The 20,164-nt window shown below is 36.4% G+C and overlaps 1 protein-coding gene and 1 pseudogene across 9 annotated transcripts in view; one reads left to right on the top strand and one right to left on the bottom strand.

Moving 5' to 3' along the window:
• MAN2A1 (mannosidase alpha class 2A member 1) overlaps positions 1–20,164 on the bottom strand; it is a 166,124-nt gene that overhangs the window by 125,838 nt on the left and 20,122 nt on the right. For 4 of the 9 annotated variants that reach the window (XM_036309636.1, XM_036309635.1, XM_036309633.1 and 1 more), the window contains exons 2-3: positions 14,265–14,522; positions 11,376–11,520 (exon numbers count right to left, since the gene is read on the bottom strand). The exons of 1 other annotated variant lie outside the window; for it this stretch is intronic. In XM_036309636.1, coding sequence (XP_036165529.1) covers positions 11,376–11,520; positions 14,265–14,522 — 403 coding nt within the window. Of the gene's footprint in view, positions 1–1,156; positions 1,230–3,444; positions 3,610–4,825; positions 4,880–10,056; positions 10,082–11,375; positions 11,521–14,264; positions 14,523–20,164 lie in introns of those variants that run through there. 4 more of the 9 variants (XM_036309639.1, XM_036309642.1, XM_036309637.1 and 1 more) reach the window with 4 other exon arrangements.
• Positions 5,186–5,294, top strand: LOC118657257 (annotated as a pseudogene).

The raw sequence follows: 20,164 nt of genomic DNA, 5'->3' as shown, positions 1-20,164 counted from the left end.
TCTGGCCTTTGCTTACAATGTTGCAATCCTGCTGGCTGAAGCCCGGCACGTTTCTGGGGTTTTGTTTAGCTTCTGTTTGTTACATAGTTGCTTGCAGCTCAGAGGCCTGCAGCGGCAGGCGGGGTAACGTTGGAGTCCTCCGTCACTGAAGCAAGCAAGCCTCATGTAGTTTCAAGCTGCCTGGCTACCGGCCACCATCTTGGCTGACAGTTAATTTGCATATTCCCCTGATTAGCCAATGGGAAGGGTAGCGGTCGTACACCAATTACCATGTTTCTCTTTTATTAGATAGGAGGATTTCAGTATTGCAAGACTGAGTCAAAAGCAAATGTATGTGGGTAACATCTACTTCTGTACCATACTATTATTACATGCTATGATTACATATGTGCAGTAAGGACCATGTAAATTATTTAACAGGTTCTTTTAGAATTTTTTTTAAACATCACACATACCTTTCACCTAAATTTTAAGAAAGGTAAAAAATAATCTCTAATTATTTGGTTATTAACTCAATTAAAGAAAAGTACTATGAACAGTGGAATGCCTCCAAAATTAATTTAGTAAGAAAATTCTAGTAATCTAGCATAAAAGGCAAATTTAGAATAGTCTTTATAAAGATTAATAAGTAAAAGGTTTTTAAAGTACAAATACTTATTTTCATGTTATACTTTGTTATGCACTAAGACCATTTCAAAGAATAGTTTATCATGAATTTTCACAAAAGAATCACAGTGACTGATTAATCCATTTTGCCTTCAACACTTCATTTGCCCTTCAACAATCATTCTGAAAATATGTCAAAGACATTTCAGTGAGCCAAAATACAAGCTTGGAGATGTCAAATTAAAAGCTTCCCATAAAACTCATCTATATCAGAGACTAATATCACAACAATATAGCACAATTAATGAAGACTGAACTGAAAGATAGCCTCTTGCAGCATTCAATATTGAGTAATGTAACAGTAGATTAGTTTTTAGTGCTCTTATACAATAGAGTAATCAAGTATTCCCTTTTACACTGAATTGGCTCTTTCTTTTTCTAAATTACTGTAAAACTACAATTGTATATTATCATGAGCCCAATCAGAAAGATAGTATTTTATAAAAAGTTCTATGGGATAAATTTTTGTGACATAACATTATAGTCTTACCTCTAGGTTTAATCATTTTAGGACACTGAAGTTGCAAACTGATTTACTTAAGTAGTCAATTCATAGCCTTTTTCTTTCCCTTGAATGCACTTGGAAATTTAACCATGGCTAGCACAGCGCGAATACCTTCCCTTTTAGTCTTTTGCACTCTAACAACACTATCCTCCATAAAATGGCTTATTGCTATTTTAAATAAATGGGGAAATATTTAAAACAAAGAATACATAATTAGAAGTTCTATAAAGCAGGCATAATTCCAAATTTAATATTATTTTATCACAAAAAATAAAGTTCTAAAATATAGAACTAATAAAGTTGAAAACTCTATTGCTTGTTTTTAATGTGAACAAACAAACACTTACTAATTGCTCACTGAAAAAGCACAATTTTTAAAAAATTTGGACTCTTGATCTAGCTTCAAAGTCTAGAGCAGGGGTGGGCAAACTTTTTGACTCGAGGGCCACAATGGGTTCTTAAACTGGACCGGAGGGCCGGAACAAAAGCATGGATGGAGTGTTTGTGTGAACTAATATAAAGTCAAAGTAAACATCATTACATAAAAGGGTACGGTCTTTTTTTTTTTTTAGTTTTATTCATTTCAAACGGGCCAGATCCGGCCCGCGGGACGTAGTTTGCCCACGGCTGGACTAGAGACTATGTAGAGATCTATCTGATTCTCTTAAGGAACACTTAGTTTTATTTGGTTCATGGGCATACACAGTATCACACTTAGGATCTAGGCAAGAGTGCCCCACTCTGAGTTCTGGACTTTGGAGGGATCTCCCAATTCATTCTCTGAAAACATCTTTTTCCACAAGATAAATCCACAGGGCAAAGAACGTGCCCATTCAGAGCCTGCCCTGCCCTGCCATAATGAGTCCCAGGACCCAGGAATCTGTGTCTAAATAACCCTAAGCAGGCTTCTGGAGTCTCCCTGTCTAGGCAGTCAACCTTGCAGGTAATAACTTCCCCAGACGGAGCAGTGGCCAAGGGGCTGCTGTTTGTAGGGTGTGGAAAGAGTGTTAGTGTCTCTGCAAGAAGGGGCCCACCTAGTTTGCTAGAGGGCCAGTCTAGAGGGAGAGGGTTTGGGCTGCCCCATAGGCTGACTCCCCCACACACCACCACATTCCTGTGGGGAACTGGAACCCCAGCAATCTAAACCTGCACTTGGCCTTCTAGATCACTGAGCTACTTCCCAAGGCAGGTGGAAAGGACCTATTAAATTTGCAATGTATTAGTCTGATTTATAATTATTAATTGTTTAGACATAGAGTCTGAGGGTCTCCTGTACTTTCTGCCTCAGGTCCTGTAAATATTAAATGCAGGCCTTGGAAATATGCCAACCTAAACTTCAAATAAGTTAATTCTCATGAAACTAGCACCTGGTTCGAAGTCTACAACAGCAAGAGTTCAATAAGCACTTGATAGATGAATGATGATGTATGGCCAAAGGGACTGAAAAAAAGGTATGTGGAATATGAATGCAAATTTATTACTGCAACTAGAAAGGAAACCAAAAGTAAAAGATAGCATACATTACTAGCTTTATATGTTCACTGACTTTTCTGATCCTAACCTAATAATTTTTGACCATTATCTTTAGGTTTATATTTAATATCTGAAGAGGCTCTGTCAGCCCTAAAATGATTTAAAACACACATCTTGAAAAAGTCATGTCCTTCAAATCATTGTTACACTATTATGGTTTTAACTACTACAATAATGATTTTTAATGAGAACATTAATTCCACTCAAAAGTTAAACAGGTACCAACTGTTAAGGAAACAAAGATTTTGAGTCAAAAATAATTATATGCAAGTAAACATTTTAAAAATGCAACTTAAGCTTCAAGTTATTTCCATTTTAATGTGATATTCTCAAATCTAAAAATAAATATAATAGGCCACATAAAAAAGAAAGCTTCTTAATTTTAGTAATTAAATTATTCTCTATCAACAGGTTTCTTCCATCACTTGTTAAATCCTTCAATATTTGACTGCAACTTCCAGTCTTACACTTAAGGGGTCACATACAACCTTAATTGGTATTACCATAACTCACATATGTTGCTGATTAATTTAAACTCCAACATTTCTATTATAAATTAAGCTTGTTTTCCCCCAAAAAATAAACAGTGAAAGAGTTTTAATTAATGTTCTGATCTAGTTTATTCATTCAAACAAGCATCATTAATGAGGGCAAAGCAATAAAGCTAAGCTAATGAAAACAGATTCTATAGTGAAAACATGAACAAATGCTGTAAGCATAAAGAAATGGTAAATTCCTACCAGAAGGAAAGAAGAGAGATTCTTAGATTAGTCATCATCTGGATGGAGGAAAAAGGTGGTATTTCCAAATTGAAGCAAGAGCATATGGAAAAGGCACTAAGCCATGAAGGCACATGTCGATTTCAGGGAGCAGAAGGCAGCTAGGTATGGCTGCATTGCAGCTTACTTGAAGGGAGCATGTTGAAAAATAAAAACAGAAGTGGGGGTCAGATCACTGCAAACCTTCTGAACCATTTTTGTTTCTTACTGAAAACTTAGGAGAAATAAAGTTAAGGTTTTCTGATTTGTGCTTTGAAAAATAACTGTAAATGTAAAGGATAGAATAAAAAACATAAAGTAAAAGAGAAACAGGAAATGAGGCCATTACAATAATTCTGCTAAAAAATGGTTAGTGAATTGCAATGGAAAGAGACAGAGATAAATAAGAGGTCAAAGAGGCAAAAAGAAGAGAGCGTAGTAACTGACTAAAGTTTCCAAGAGAGAGGAGTAAAATTAAGCTCAGGTTTTCTAAAGACCCATGAATGTTTTGAAACCTATAAACCTGCTGATTCCTCTAAATGCTTTTGGACTTGGGTTTCCAAAATAACCTAACCATTTTTTTTCCAGGTAATTCAATGTGATCTAATAGTTTTCAAAGCATATCAGTTTCACTTGCATTAAGTTCCATACAGCACATTCTGAACCTTGGTAAGAGATGCTGTCACTGGAAATTCTATCCCACACCACAAGAACCCATTGCATTGCTGTTAGCACAGCTGGGGTTTTGTTCAACCTGCAGCTGGATATGTGTAATATCCAACTGTGACCCCTTACTATATTGCTTTTCTAAATGCCCTTTAAACAACCTGCATATGCTGATACCTGATACCTACAATTGTGAGATCAACGTCCAAAATAATTTCTAAAATCTGTGCTAAAGTAATTTCCCTCCCTTTTTAAGGACTCACACCAAATGAGGACACTTCAGTCCTAATAAATCTCCTCCAAATAGAGCCTGGTTGTTTGAAATCATGCAAAGTGTCTATAATATGAGACATCATTAGAAGTAAAAGAAAAACTGATTTCCTTTGAGGAGTTACTCTTAGAATATATGAGGCGGCTACTTAGCCTTATGATTGGGCAAAAAGTGGGCAAATTATCAAAGTTTCTGAAAGAAACTATTTTAAAAGCTGGAGAATACTGTTTCTAAGTAACTTTTTAATTGTAAAATATGTAGCAATGAGGAAAACCACTCACCATCTCATATATTAATGCAGCACTAAGGACAGAAACATCCATTTAAATAGGGATAGACCAGGGGAAAAAAAGAATAGGAAACAGTGCAGGAGATGCCTCCTTTTGCAAGACCCTATATAATAAAGAGCTAATATGCTAATTATACCAAACAGCAGAATGACCATCTGGACGACCTTCCGGACGAAGCTGGGGCTGTGAGGACCGAGGCAGCCAGGACTGCGAGGGCTGAGCCCCTTGCATGAATTTTGTGCATCCAGCCTCTAGTAGTCAAGAAAATGTTTTATATGATTAATAACATAACATAGATGACATTTGGCTAGAAAAGACTTTCCTCCTAGAAGCTCTGCCTGTTGTTTCAGAAGCATTACCTAAAAAGAGGCAATGTTAAATAAAGGTTACAAGTCATGGTTCAAACCCAGCCCTTCCTTAGACATATTACTTATCCTTTCTTCTGCCTCAGTTTTCTCATCTATGAAATGAGGGTAATAGTATTACTTTTTTTTTTATCACTTCTCAGCTTTTTGGCTAAGATCAAATGTAGTATCTGTTCTTACCAGTTTAACAGTATTACTTTTGTCATAAAATTGCAGAGAGCAGTAGTGGATTTAACATATGTGAAATACCTAGGAGAGTGCCCGAAAGAGTAAATTCCCACAAGTACTAGCAATTATTTGTATAATCAGGGCACTGGTGAGCTCTGAAGCATCCAGGCTCGAAAGACAGACAAAAGTAAAGTAACTGAAATGGGGGGGGGGGGAGCTGGGAGGTGTTTAATGACCACCTACATCTCTTAAGTGCTACTTGACATATGTGCTCCTAAGGGATGCGGCCCCGTCAGAGCCCAAATAGATTTTTCCCCCTCTGAAAAGAGAACCTTATTATATCAATTCTAGAGATATCTTAAAAAGACAATTCTAAAGAGCCATGTAAATATTTATCTTAAATGACACCATTTTCTTAACATTTAAGATCACCAGATAAAATACAGGTTGACAGTTAAATTTTAATTTCAGATAAATAATGAATAAATGTTTAGTACAAATAGATCTCATGATATTTGGTATATATGTGGTGTGTGTGTGTGTGTGTGTGTGTGTGTGTGTGTATACTAAAACATTTTCATTGTTTACCTGAAATTCAAATTTAACTGAGCAGACTTTTTTATTTTTAAATTTGGCAACCCTATTAACAACATAAAGTTCAAATAAATGCACTGAATTACCGAATGCCCATAAAGAAAAAAAATGAAGTTATTTAAACTAAATAAAGTATCTTAAGATGTGGCATGGTAAACAGAAAGAACATGCATTTCAGAATCAGGCAAATCTGAGCTGCAGTTCACCAGCCTCTGTCAATTTATAACTAACTGACCCTGAAAGAAGAAATGACTATACTTACTTAGCCTCACTGCCCTTGCCTCATAAATGGGGTTTACTTTACCACTTTTCAGGGTTGCAGAATGGTTGACATGAAGTAACGCACCCAACACTTCCCTGATGCAGAACAGGCAATGAATGCCAGTTCTCAGTTCTTCCTCAGAATATCTCAGCTCCAGAAACTCAAAGTCCCCGTTCACAATAGCCAAAACCAAAGAGCTCAAATTATCCCACAATAGCTAAACAGAACCAAGTACTCCCCAAACTGTGCTCATATACAAATCTCTCCCTCTCCCGATCACCACATTTCACTTGGCAGTGCCCTTGACAGCCAGAGTTCTAGGTCTCCACTGACTCTGACTTTACCTAGGCTGTGCCCCACTATGGCTGACCAGAACTGTTTTCATCTGACTATGCCTAACAATATTTGAACAGAAAAAAACTTAAAATAACATTACTCTGTGATATCCTCACATGTTTTTGTTCTTTTTCACAAACTTTAAAGATTAAGGATATATAAACTCATTTCAAATTATCTTATAATATTAAATGCAAAAATCTGTTTTCTTAATTAAAAAAAAAAAAGGTGAAAAATCCTAATCATTCAGGTCAATTAAAATTCTGCAAATGGCCTGGCCGATGTGGCTCAGTGGTTGAACATCAATACATGAACCAGGAGGTTATGGCTGGATTCCTGAGTTGCAGGCTTGATCCCCAGTAGAAGCCATGCAGGAGGCAGCCAATCCATGATTCTCTCTCATCAGAGATGTTTCTATCTCTCTCTCCCTTCCTCTTCCTCTCTTTGAAATCAATAAAAATGTATATTTTTTAAAATTCTACAAATGCACAAAAGAAAATTATGTTGAGGTATGACTCCTGCACCTAGACCTTCCTTCTATTTTGGAGTCATTCCACATGAGGAATTATTTTCCGATGTTCATTTTCACAAATTGCTTAACAATATGCTGTCCAACTTTCCATTTAGTATACCTTATCTTCTCTCTACACACTATGATTTCTCTGAAGAAAAATTGCCTAAATATTTCAGCAATTTAACTGGTGGGAAGCAAAGAATTAAGATTATAGATACAAAGGTGCTATAATTGTGTTTTAATCAGCTTATTAAATACAACATGAACATGTATCAATCAACTAACATTTAATTTCATGGTCCATGATTCAAAACTGTCAAAAGTGCAACAGTGAAAAGTTATCAGCATTTACTTAACAATTTGTTTCCAATTTTCTTTGAACTAATGTAAACCACACAAAATATTGTATGACAATTGTTACATGTCCTTATGGACAGAAAGAAGACATAATTAGAAATTGTATTAAAATACAAACATAACTGAAATTTATCTTTCTTGTGAGGTATTACCAAGGTGGACCAAATAGAAAAATATCTACATATATAAAAAACAGAGCAACATAATTATTTAAGTTGGGGAACTAAATACATGAATTTTTAAAATACCTATTTCAAATTTCTATCCTCAACAGATAAAACTTCACTGATGAAACAAATTACTGAGCTAGTTTGTTTTAAACTGTTGCTGCAAAAAATAAAAATAAATCTCTATAAATCTCATTTAGGAAGTAAGCTGCCTAATTGCACTTCCATTTAGGAGTATTTCCCAAAGACTTCCCCATTACACAGTCACATTTGACTTGTGATGCAAGTACACTTATCTTCTGTCCTCCACAGAAAAAAGTGGTTTTTCATGATCTGAATGATTCATAATTTAGTTTATCTAAATTCTACATTTGTTAAGAAGCGGTGAAAATTATTAAGAAAAGTCAGCAGTTCTTTCCTCTAGAATTTTGCTTCGTAGCAAAAATCACTTTACTGTTTTTGTTTTTGTTATAGAGGTATTTTATTCTAAAATTTTTTAAATTAAATTTATTTTTTAAATTTAAATTCTTTATTGTTTAAAATCTTACTTAAGTCTCCTTTTCCCCCCCCTTGACCTCTCCCCATCCACCCCCAACCCCCAGCACATGCCCTCACCCTCCCTGTCTTATTCTAAATTTTTTTGGGGTGACATTGATTAATAACATTATATAGATTTCAAGGTCTGTTTCTCACCATTATTTTTCCTTCAGGTAGAGAAGGGCCTGAGGGTAAGAGTCATTAACATCATTTACTAAGACAAAAAGATTCAATTGTGATTATGAGGATACCTTTTATTGCAGTCAGGAACAGTTATTAAGGATGTTTTCTCACAAAACAACATACTAACTACAGTGCAAATTAAACAAAGTCTAGAAGGCAGAGGAATCCCTGCCCTTGATGAAGTTGATATAATCTGTTTCTAGTATTTAAAATTACAACGTTTATTCTAAATAAGATATTTTTTAAATAGAAATAAGTAGACAATGTGAAGAAGAAAACGGAGTTAAAATCATGAGCCAAGGTTAAATATTTCATCCGAATCTGCAGAGTCAGATTCCTTAATTCATTATCTTATTTAACTAAATGAGCTGTACTGTGTGCTGGTTACTGTTCTAGGCATCAGCCACCCAGTGGTTAATAAGACAAAGTCTGAGTCCTCATTGAACTTACATTCTAGTGAGGAGACCCAGAAAAAAATGCTATAAATATTTACGTGTGCCTATGTGGAAACTGTGTGTGTGTGTGTGTGTGTGTGTGTGTGTACAATGTGAGAAAGCTGTAAAGCTGTTCAGGGGCATGGAGGTAGATCAGAAAAGGCCTCACATATACATAGCAATTACGATATGCCAAGTGTAGGCTGGCAATGAGGATAGACTATAATAGAAGACACATACTAGTATTCTGCCATTCTAGTATACTCACATGGGAGATCCAGATAAACTATCAGGAAAATGTTCTGTTGCCACTACCTATGTAAGCTTGGCAGGTTGGTAACCCCTCATCATGAATAGTGGCACCAACCTTCCAGGGTTATTGGGGGCATCAGATGTTTATAAAACATTTGGCATAGTGCCTAGTAAACTGCTCATTTTATTATTATAGTTAAGTGCCCATGTTGTAGATAACAAGAATGAGATTTATGGAAATTGAAGATAGCAGAAAGGGGGAAAGGATAATAAAGGTCTTTAAAAAATAATAAAAGGGAAGGAAGCTGGGTTCACATGAGGACCTACAAGGTACACTGCAAATTATATTTATAAACCTACAGAAGCCGAAACCGGTTTGGCTCAGTGGATAGAGCGTCGGCCTGCGGACTCAAGGGTCCCGGGTTCAATTCTGGTCAAGGGCATGTACCTGGGTTGCGGGCACATTCCCAGTGGGAGATGTGCAGGAGGCAGCTGATCGATGTTTCTCTCTCATCGATGTTTCTAACTCTCTATCTCTCTCCCTTCCTCTCTGTAAAAAATCAATAAAATATATTTAAAACAAACAAACAAAAAAAACCCTACAGAAAATAGACAATGGAATCACATCACACACTCAATTAAGTGCCAAGAATTAAACTACACATGATCGACAGAGAATAGATGAGAGAACAATCCATTCACTACAAGTGTCTCTGTTGCTATTTGACTCACCAAGAGAATATTTCAGAGTGAATGAGGTTTATAGAAAAAAATATCTATAGTCTACAGGCAGTTGCAGATCCCATATGTGAAGTTTAAACACCTCACCTCGCTGAGTGTGTCTAATATAGAAAACAAAACAAACAAACAAATAAAAAAAAACAGCCAAGGGTCCTTATGACTTTTATTAAATTGAGTTTTAAAACTTAGCTCCAGAAATTCTCTCCCTCTCCTCTATCTCTCTCTTGCCACCTCCCAGGCATAGCCTTTCCTCCCCAATAATCAGCAACCTCTGAGGCAGCAGAAGCCTGGACCTGACTAATAGTCACATAGTCTGGATCTCTGGCAGACTAAAGACAACATCTTGACCTAAGTTATGTTTCAGTTCCTCAGCCCTGAGTTGGAACAACCTCCTGGCAACTTGCTCATGAGACCAGACAAAAAAAACACCAGAAAAGACCCCATAGCTCCTTCAGACCTTAAGAAATGATCACTCATGCATGTGGGGTGCATGCTTTCATGCTGTTTCCGCCAAATTCTCACTCTGCCATCTGCATGATGCAACTGGAAACGTGATTCATCGGACCACATGATTTTTTTCCAATGCTCAACTGTCCAATCCTTGTGTTCCTGTGCGAATTGGAGATGTTTTATCTTGGTAACTGCAGACAGCAAACGTGTTCGAACAGGCCTTCGGCTTCCATATCCCATACAATGCAGTGTACGGCTAATTTGCCTACATACGTCAGGTGGTCATAATAATCTGGCCACTCATGTTCAAATATATCCCACATTCAAAGGCTGTTAAATCGCGTTGTTTACCCATATCTTCAGAAAAAAAAATCACTTCCACTATCGTGGTAAACAACCTGCTTCCCTATTTATAATGGTCTGGCCCTCTAGCAACTTCAGCGCAAAATTATAGCTAATTTGCCTACAAACGTCAGGTGGTCATAATAATCTGGCAACTCAGTGCAGAAGTATCAATAAGTCCTTCCAAAAAAGAAGTCTTTGGAAGTACATTCCAAAAAAAAAAAATTCTACAAATACATTCATTGGGCATTTACTCTGTGCCTGTGTATTCACACTAACAAGTATACACACAAAATCATATTTCCCATTATAATTTTAGGATTTCCACTTACCTCGGGGAAAAAAATATCTGGCCCCAATAAAAAACAAAAGTCATCATATGAAACAACAATTACAACAATGATAATGATAGCAGTTAATTTTGGGCCGTGTACCATGCCTTTAGACTTCCTATGAAGTACTTTATCCTGATTCTACCTGCAAAAAAACTTACTCTTAGATTAAGTAATTTACCTGAAGATCTAACACTCTGGACATGATGAGTTTGGGACTCACCCATGTCTGTCTCTTAATCATTTTGTACTACTTCTCCATTTTAAAGACTCAAGCTTTCCCATGTGCATTCTGACTTTTTAAATGTAGAATTTATGGGCACAAAATAATTCTCCCATGTAGTATGTTACACTAAGTAACTAAAATGAATGATCAGTGCCTTAAATGTGTACAACTTTTGTCCTCCAGGGCTAAAACCTTCTTTGTGTTATTACTACTTCATACTGCACGACTTTTATCTTTAAATGGTACATAAATTAACCAAGTAAGAACTCAAAAATACAATGACATATAAAAGGAATATAATACTGTTTAAAGTCAGGGAACATTTCTCAAAAATTTGAGAAGTGGGTGCCACCAGATTCTCATTAAACTAGTCTGTGCCTATAGGGGGTTTAATAACCTCCAGTTTTTTTGAAGTGCAAATTTTACCTGGATCATTATGGGAATGAGGCACCACAAAGACTTGAAGGGGCTTAGTGTCCCAGTCATTAAGTTTATAGGTAATGTCAAATCCTTGTTTCCAAACTCCACCATCTGGATTGTCAAAAGGAATTAAACTGTAAACATCCAACATCTAAAAATATAAAAGACAAATAAAAGATTTAATTATGTATAACCATTATTAATTTAAACTTAATGCTGAAAAATATTTGTTCAAAATTACTTATTGTTGTACTTTAAGTATATATTTTACAAGATAAAGCTATTTCTGTAGAAATGAAGGGTTCAAGGCAGAAAACATTAATCACCATTCAAAGGCTTAAAATGCTACCTAGATTACATAACTATCCTGATTAGTAACCCCCTTCCCCATCTGCTTCTAATAAAAAAAATAATTTCATTCAATTCCTCTTCCCCTGCTTTATTTCCAATACAATTTAATAGGAATAGGTAGTAACTAAACAGCAAACCAAAAAAATTAATTATGACCAGATTAAAAAACAATTTACTGAAAATTACTTTTACTTCAAGTGGTCATTATTTTATACTCAATCTCTTATATTTTAAAATCTGTATCTTAATGAAAATGCATCTATTTATATTCTTTCATTTAGCATATGTTATGTTTACCTTTTTTATTCTAAAAATAAAACTACAACAAGATTGACTAGGTTAAAAATGGAAGAATATTTTTAAATTGAGATTTAGCTTTTAAGTGTTCAAACGCTTTCTAAGTTTCCAAAGCAGAATTCCTTCTACATAATAATATATTTTGAACACAAGGAAAAAATATTGCCCTCTCCCTCAAAATAAAAACCCTAAAAATTTTTATTCTCCATACTCTCTATAATATTAAATATGACAACAGAAACATCCTTTGGTAAAATTTCACCCTTGCCTTACCTCTGACCAATATGTCTGATATTTTGGATATATATAAATACATATAAATAAATACATTAGGACATATATAAAGCTCTCGCTGGTGCTAATTGCACATGTGTGTTTTGATCTGTCATTATCGATCGTGAATTTGGTTGACACTTCTATTATAGAGAAAGGACGAATAGCAATATTAAAATATTTCTTCTAATTAATTTCCTTTCAATGTGCATGAATTCGTGCACCGGGCCGCTAGTTAATACATAAATGAGTTAGAAAACTTTTTAAAGATATCAAGCAAACTACATAAAAGTGAATACAAAGTATTTTAAGGCAATAATATATTTCTCACTTCAGAATTTATGACTTTAATAAAGTAAAATACAATGCTCTAAGGATAAGTCAACAAATCTTTGGGAACCAGCTGGCCAAGGGAGGATGTGTTAGCAGTCTCTGCTATTTCTCCCAGTTCTTTCTTTAGTCTGCAGAACTCCCAGTCCTGCTGCCTCCCTCTGCTTGCATTCCATGGTTGCTCCTACCTTCTTTCTGTCCATCCCAAATTTAGACCCACCCCTACCAAAAAAAAGTTTTTTTGTTCCTCTTTAAAAGGAGTGAATTAAAACCTGAACAAAGCCAAGCCTCACAGAAACAGATATCCCTTCAAATCACAGGATAGGTTCCTAATCCTATCTGAACCTGGCCACACACTAGCTGATGAGGTTGCAGGCATAAGACCTGGCCAGCTCCACTGTTCCCAGTTTTCAGCTTGGCCTGTGAGCCATGTCCTCAAAGTCATACCATGTTCTCTTTCCCCAGGAGTTAATAAAAATTCCTACTTAGAAGCCAGGACACAGCCAACTCATTTTATCCAAGTTTAAAATATTCACCCCATAGGGTCCTGTCACCAAGTTCCAATTTCTGGCCTAGGTATAAGGTTAAGTCTATAGCTCTCTGCTGTTTTGCAGAACTAAAAAATATGAGTGTCACACCCGAAGTTTAAGAAAGGCAAAAGTTCTTCTTTCCTAGTCTTCAACTCCACTATCCTCTAGAACAGCCGTGGGCAAACTACGGCCAGCAGGCCGGATCCGGCCGTTTGAAATGAATAAAACTATTGAAAAAAAAGACCGTACCCTTTTATGTAATGATGTTTACTTTGAATTTATATTAGTTCACACAAACACTCCATCCATGCTTTTGTTCCGGCCCTCCCGTCCAGTTTAAGAACCCATTGTGGCCCTCGAGTCAAAAAGTTTGCCCACTCCTGCTCTAGAACAATGTGATCAAAGAGAATAATGCAAGCCAAATATGTAATTTTAAATTTTGTAGTAAAATGGGATAGGCAAAATTAGTTTTGATGACATATTTTATTTTAGGCCAATATATTCAAAATACTACTATCTCAATATGTAATCAATATAAAAATGAACAAGATACTTTATAGATTATTTTTTTTCATACTAAATCTTCAACACTTTGTGTGTAAATTATATTTCAAGCACGTTTCAATTCAAACTAGACACATTTCAAATTCAGTAGCCACATGTGGCTGCCATAATGGACAGTACAACTCTAGAATATTTCTCTTCCTTCTCATAAAGGCATATTCAGCAAAAAGAATCTAACCCTACACTATGCGAAAGCTATAATGTATAACAGTGACATAGTAAGAGGAGGGCTCTTCTTGTACTCTCCAAAAGAAGGCAAGAAAATTTCTTTGGCCAAATTTAAACTCTAAAGATCTCCAACTGTTACAAAAAAACAAGACTGAAGAAGTATACAAAATGGCCATATTCACAAAGTATAAAATAAAATAAAAAATTAGAAGCACAGAATTATGGAATTTTATCACTAAAAAAGAATATTAATGATCTTGTAATTAATCAAATCACAGAAACTAGAATCCAGAGAATTTAAATAACTTACTAAGTAAGAACAGATACCAGATCAAATCTAAAAAAACAAGACCCAGTGATTATTAACTAATGCATACATTACCTGCACATCTGCATTCTGACTTCCACTTTGTGAAGCAAATAGACAGTCTTCAGGGTCAACTGTGAGGGACAATTTTTTCGATGGCAGAAAAGGTGAGCCAGCACGTTGGCTGAAATTGCCTTGTGAACTTTTTGGCCCATCCTCCACAGACTCGCTCAAATTGATGACTGAATCTCTAATATTTGAGATGATCTCATTATTCTCAGCTAGCAAATGCTCCAAATGGTCTATTTTTTCTTGCAACATTGAGAGCTGGCCCTACAATAAAAAAGAGGCAGCTATATGAAACTCTAACATAGCTCTGAGACACCCATATTTTTTAAAAAAATTATGTGCCTGCTCAAGGGGGCAGCCACTCACGCTTCACTTTCCACTTTTATAAGTGAGGTCATAGAAAGCATTAATCGCTGAATGGTTGAAATACAAATTTACAGCAGAAAATCTTCTCCATGGCTGCAATCTTTCTTTAATCATATTTTAAAAAGAGCAACAGACGTACAAAAAATATTGGGGGATATATTTCCTATTACCCCCACACCCAGCCCTAAAATATCTTTTGGTCTCTAAAATCACTAAGTACAATAACATATTATATTCAGGTATAAAACTTTAAATTTAACTGTAAAAGATTCTAGTTATTCCCAAAAGTCAAAAAGTGACCTTTAAACCTGAAAACAATCATTTCATCTCAATCAGTAACACTAGTGGACAATCCTAAATAAGAACTGTGATCTATAGAAATCAGTTAGTCAACTGTTAATTAGCCATAAGCTTGAAAAAAAACTGACATGAATTGCGCCCCCCCCCCCCCCCCCCGCAAGTAACCACACATTATTAAGTCATTTAGACCGGCTATACTACATTGTGTGACTTTAGGTTTTTAATTGATCCTCACATTAATTATAGAGGCTTGTCTCTCTATAACATAAACCTTGCTATATAGAATAACACCTTAGCTTATGAGAGCAAGGACAATCTCTCTCTTGCTCACTCCTATTCCAAGGGTTACAAATACAGAGTAGATAGTCATAAATTTGCCAAATGGCCTTCGTATTTCTGGAAAGCAACTATAATTTTTTAGTGAACACCCACTGTGCCAGGTATAATGCTACATACTGGGAAGGCAGGAATGCATAAGATATGAGTCCCTATCTAAACACACACACAAAAGGACATTGTAACTAGAAATAACCTACCCTTTTCCCCCAGAAGTCCATATTAGAGCTTAATAAAATAACTATATGGATAGTGAACAAACAACTCTAGATACTCAGAAACATAAAATTCTATCACCAGTAAGTAACAGAAAGACAGAAAGGAGGAAGGGAAAACAGAAAAGAAGCTAAAACACTAAATGTCCAAAAATGAAGGACTGGTCAATATCTAATATCACAGAACAGTTTTCAGGGACTGAAAAGTTAGGGATATAATTTTTTAAATAAAAATATATGAGAAGGTACTCTCAGGAGATACAGTGGAGAAAAGGCAGTTTTAAAATAGTATGTATGAATAAAATAGTATATATGACATGATGATCCCCTTTTGAAAAATAATACATACTTGAGATGGTAAAAACTGGTTATGAGCATTTATATTCCTTTAAAAAATGTTTTTATATTTTACAAAGAAAGTAAGGGAAGGGAAAGAGAGAAACATCAATTGCCTTCCCCCTGCACACCTCCTACTGGGAACTGAGCCCATAACCCAGGCATGTGCCCTGGCAGGGAATAGAACTGGCGAACTCTCAGGACATAGGATGATGCTCAACCAACTGAGCCACACCAGCTAGGCTTCCTCTTTTGTCTGTTATGAACAGTTGTTTTTGTAATGGGGAGGCTGAAAGAAACAAAGTTTTTACTCCCATGTTACTGGTCAGCTCAACAAGGGAGAGAAGTCAACAGACTGCTGTCTACCAAAAGAAGGCCATTTTAGCAAACTGAAAACTGACATAAGTCTGAAGGGACAAGGGAAGACATTTTAGAATAAGAAAAAAAAGTAGCCAAAATTAGAAGCAAATCAGCAGCAAATTACCTTGGGAGGTAGGTGGGAGAGATAACACTGGAGATGAATACTCAAAGCCCTGATGTAGGAGAAACAAGGAGCACAAGACAGACATGTACCTCCTCAGACTTCAAAGATGCTCTCATAAGCCTCTCTACTTAATAGAGACAGAAATAGCCCCACACACATCAAAACTGCAGTCCTTTAAGATATCTGTCATCTCTAGGTGGGGTGGCATGTCTCCACAAAGTAGAACTCTGAAGCCTGTTCATCAGCATATATAGAAGCAGGAAGTGCGACATTTTAGCACAGAACTCATCCTGAAAGATAAGCCCCTAGTGAAAAGCAAGACAGAGAATATAGATCAGTTCATGACTAGAAATGGCAAAGCAAAGGAAACCTGATGATCAGTACAACACTAGTTCACGGTTCAAAGAAAAACTAGTTGAATCATGTAGACTCCAGGTCAGCAAAGCTGTTGAGTAGTGTTATATATACTACAAGCCCTTTTTTATAAGCACACATTGATGTTGGTTGAGCGTTCTCAGAAGAAAGGCCATAGAGGACTCTTGGCATAACCCAAAGTTCACTCAAAAGAAGCTAAAAATATTTGAGAGCCAGGTACACAGCTGACTAATCTGTACCTATTTTCTAAAACAGACATACTATCAAAGGCTATCTGAAATAAGGGGAAAACTTTTCTTCACTCATTTATCACACCACCACAGCTTTTTGAAATCACTCCTGATGAATTCTATTGAATATTTCCAATGCTGAAAATGCAAGTCTACTTCAGTGATGTTTGCAATTTCTACCACAGCAGGTAACAACAGTAAATCAAGTTATTCTGATTGCAAGCAGAATTCGAACACATTGACTTATTATGCCTGTAGTAAAGCTACACATCTCCATAAAATAAAGCCTTAGCTTAGTCTAAAGTATCACCCCAATAATATTGTTATAAGTATGTATGATGACAGATGGTTACTAGACTTGTGGTGATCACTTTGTAAGGTTTATAAATGTTAAATCACTATGCTGTATACCTGAAACTAATATAATATTATGTCAACTATAATTCAAAATAAATTCTTAAAAATGTGCCGAAACCGGTTTGGCTCAGTGGATAGAGCGTCGGCCTGCGGACTGAAAGGTCCCAGGTTCGATTCCGGTCAAGGGCATGTACCTGGGTTGCGGGCACATCCCCAGTAGGAGATGTGCAGGAGGCAGCTGATCAATGTTTCTCTCTCATCGATGTTTCTAACTCTCTATCTCTCTCCCTTCCTCTCTGTAAAAAATCAATAAAATATATATTTTAAAAAAAATGTTAAAGGGGAAAAGACATTGATTCCAAAGAAAATTAAAAGTTGTGCTGGAAAGGCTATATATAAATAAATAAATAAATAAATAAATAAATAAATATCACCATCCTAGAGCTTTGAAAGGTGCCACATGTTTTATCAGACACTTAATAGTGTATAAAAGAATATATGAGCACTGACTTTCTCCAGATCTTCCTGTACTTTCAGAAAAAGGTAATTCTGAAGCCATGCACACAGCAAAGCTGCCTATAGTTCAACAAACACACATCGAGAAAGAAGAGGGCTCCTTCCTGGTCCCATAACCCATGGAAGAGAGTATTATTCCAAACAAACATTATAGGAGATGGATGTTTCATGAAAAAGGATCCTGCAAGCACTAAAGATGATTTCAGTATCATTGTTGCTTTAAAGATACAATCAATGTTTAATACCTGGAATACTGTACTGAATGAAGTTCATGGAGAAAACTGTGGCCTAGAGATATGTCAACATAGTGGTTCAATGGAAATTATTTTTTAAACTATATTATGCAGGGAAGTAAAATCTCCCTCCAAATAGCTGAAATTTTTGAGATGCATACACTTCATAAGCAAATTCTGTATAAGACAGAGAAGAGTAGTATGACCTTAAAAGGATATGCTCATAGTCTATATTAAAATAATAGAAATGATAGGTAGTGTTTCATATGATGACAAGTCAAAGAGTACCAATGGTGATATTGAAAAAGACAAGTTCCTATAGTACAAAAAAAATTACTTATGAGAAAACCACTTTATTTTTTGATTTGCTAATCAGTTCTCTAGGGAGGCCATGGTGTTGCACTGCTGAGGAGTGGGGAAGGAGATCATGATATTTGATTTTTTTCTGCTTTTGGTGAGAGAAAAACTGAGCAAAAAAAAAAAATTCACTGATATCAAAGACTTTTGAGAGAGAAAATTTAGAGCCTACTACAAGGCAAAATAGGATCAGTAACCACTCAGCCCTCTGAACAATATCAATCAATGTGTGTCTATAAATTATCTGAAAAAAGTCTTATGTAATTATTTGCCCCTGGGTAAGACATGAGTTGCTGGGACTGGCATCACTGTGATCACTGAGGCATGCTGAATCTGCGCACCTTCTTCTTCCTTCCTGTTACAATGAAAAAAAACATGTGCCTTCTCCTCTCCCTACTTCAAAGGTCAACACTGCTGGTGAGCTCCAACCCCATCTCTCTCGGTTGCTCAAAGGCTATATTTTGTGGTTAAACTCTCAACACTGCTTCGTCAAAGTCCCCTTCTAAAAGCAAGACATTCTCAATAATATAACATGTCTTATTAGGTCAAACTATACAAAACTGACATTCTCGTAAGTCAAAAGTAGTCATATGTCACCAATTTCTTTTTTTAAAATATATTTTATTGGTTTTTTGGGTTTTTTTTACAGAGAGGAAGGGAGAGGGGTAGAAAGTTAGAAACATCGATGAGAGAGAAACATCGATCAGCTCCCTCCTGCACACTCCCTATTGGGTATGTGCCCGCAACCAAGGTACATGTCCTTGACCAGAATCGAACCTGGGACCCTTGAGTCCACAGGCTGATGCTCTATCCACTGAGCCAAACCGGTTAGGGCTGTCACCAATTTCTTATGGTTCAACTTAACATCCTATCCTATCTTAAAAAAAAAAAAAGTCAAACTCCAGTGCTTTTCTTAGCCCTATATTGCCTTCCATGTCCCTATCCCTTTCATGAACATACTGGGGTTCTCAAGATTCTACACTCATTATCCCCCTTCCTTACAAACTCCCACTCACTCACTTGCCCATTCCAATCAGTACCTGCCCACAACTCCACCAAAACCAGTCTTGAAATGTATCCAAAAACTTCCATGTTGCCAAGCCTGATGAGCAAACAGTCTTCACCTTATTCATCATCACAAGAAGCATCTGGCACTCCTCCTTCCTATAAACTGTTTCTTCATTAGCTCCCAGCACAACATACTCTTGGTTTTCCTCCTGCCAACTGTTTATCAATCTCCCTCTCTCATCAGTATCTAAATTGTGAAGTTAAGGTTAGTCCTTGAGCTCTCTGCCTTCTCTATACTATCTTAAATTATCTCATCCACTCTATGACTTAAATTCTATATTTTTGTACTGATGTTTTCCACATTTATATCTTGATCTGAAACCTCTTCTCTGAAAAAGGAAGGAAGGAAGGAAGGAAGGAAGGAAGGAAGGAAGGAAGGAAGGAAGGAAGGAAGGAAGGGAGGGAGGGAGGGAGGGAGGGAGGGGGGGAGGGGGGGGGGGGGGGGGGGGGGGGGGGGGGGAGGGAGGAAGGAAGGAAGGGAGGGAAGGAGGGAGGGGACCCATCTATCCAAATGACTGACTTCTCAACTTGGGTTTCACACTTAAGTCCAAAAGACATCTTCACAAAAAAAGCTTTCTATAGTCCTTAAGTCTTCAGTAAGAATCTCCACCTTGTTGGTCATACATTCCCAAAATCTTGGTGGCATAACTGATTCTCCCTTCCTAACCCTGCTCACACATCCTACATGCTGTTTTCATCTTATCTCCAAAATAGTTATTGAATCAATTAACCT

Source organism: Myotis myotis, unplaced genomic scaffold (assembly GCF_014108235.1).
Source record: "Myotis myotis isolate mMyoMyo1 unplaced genomic scaffold, mMyoMyo1.p scaffold_m19_p_5, whole genome shotgun sequence".
NCBI lineage: Eukaryota > Metazoa > Chordata > Mammalia > Chiroptera > Vespertilionidae > Myotis > Myotis myotis.
Note: the sequence above shows the minus strand (reverse complement) of the source record. Positions and strands in the feature narration are given on the sequence as shown.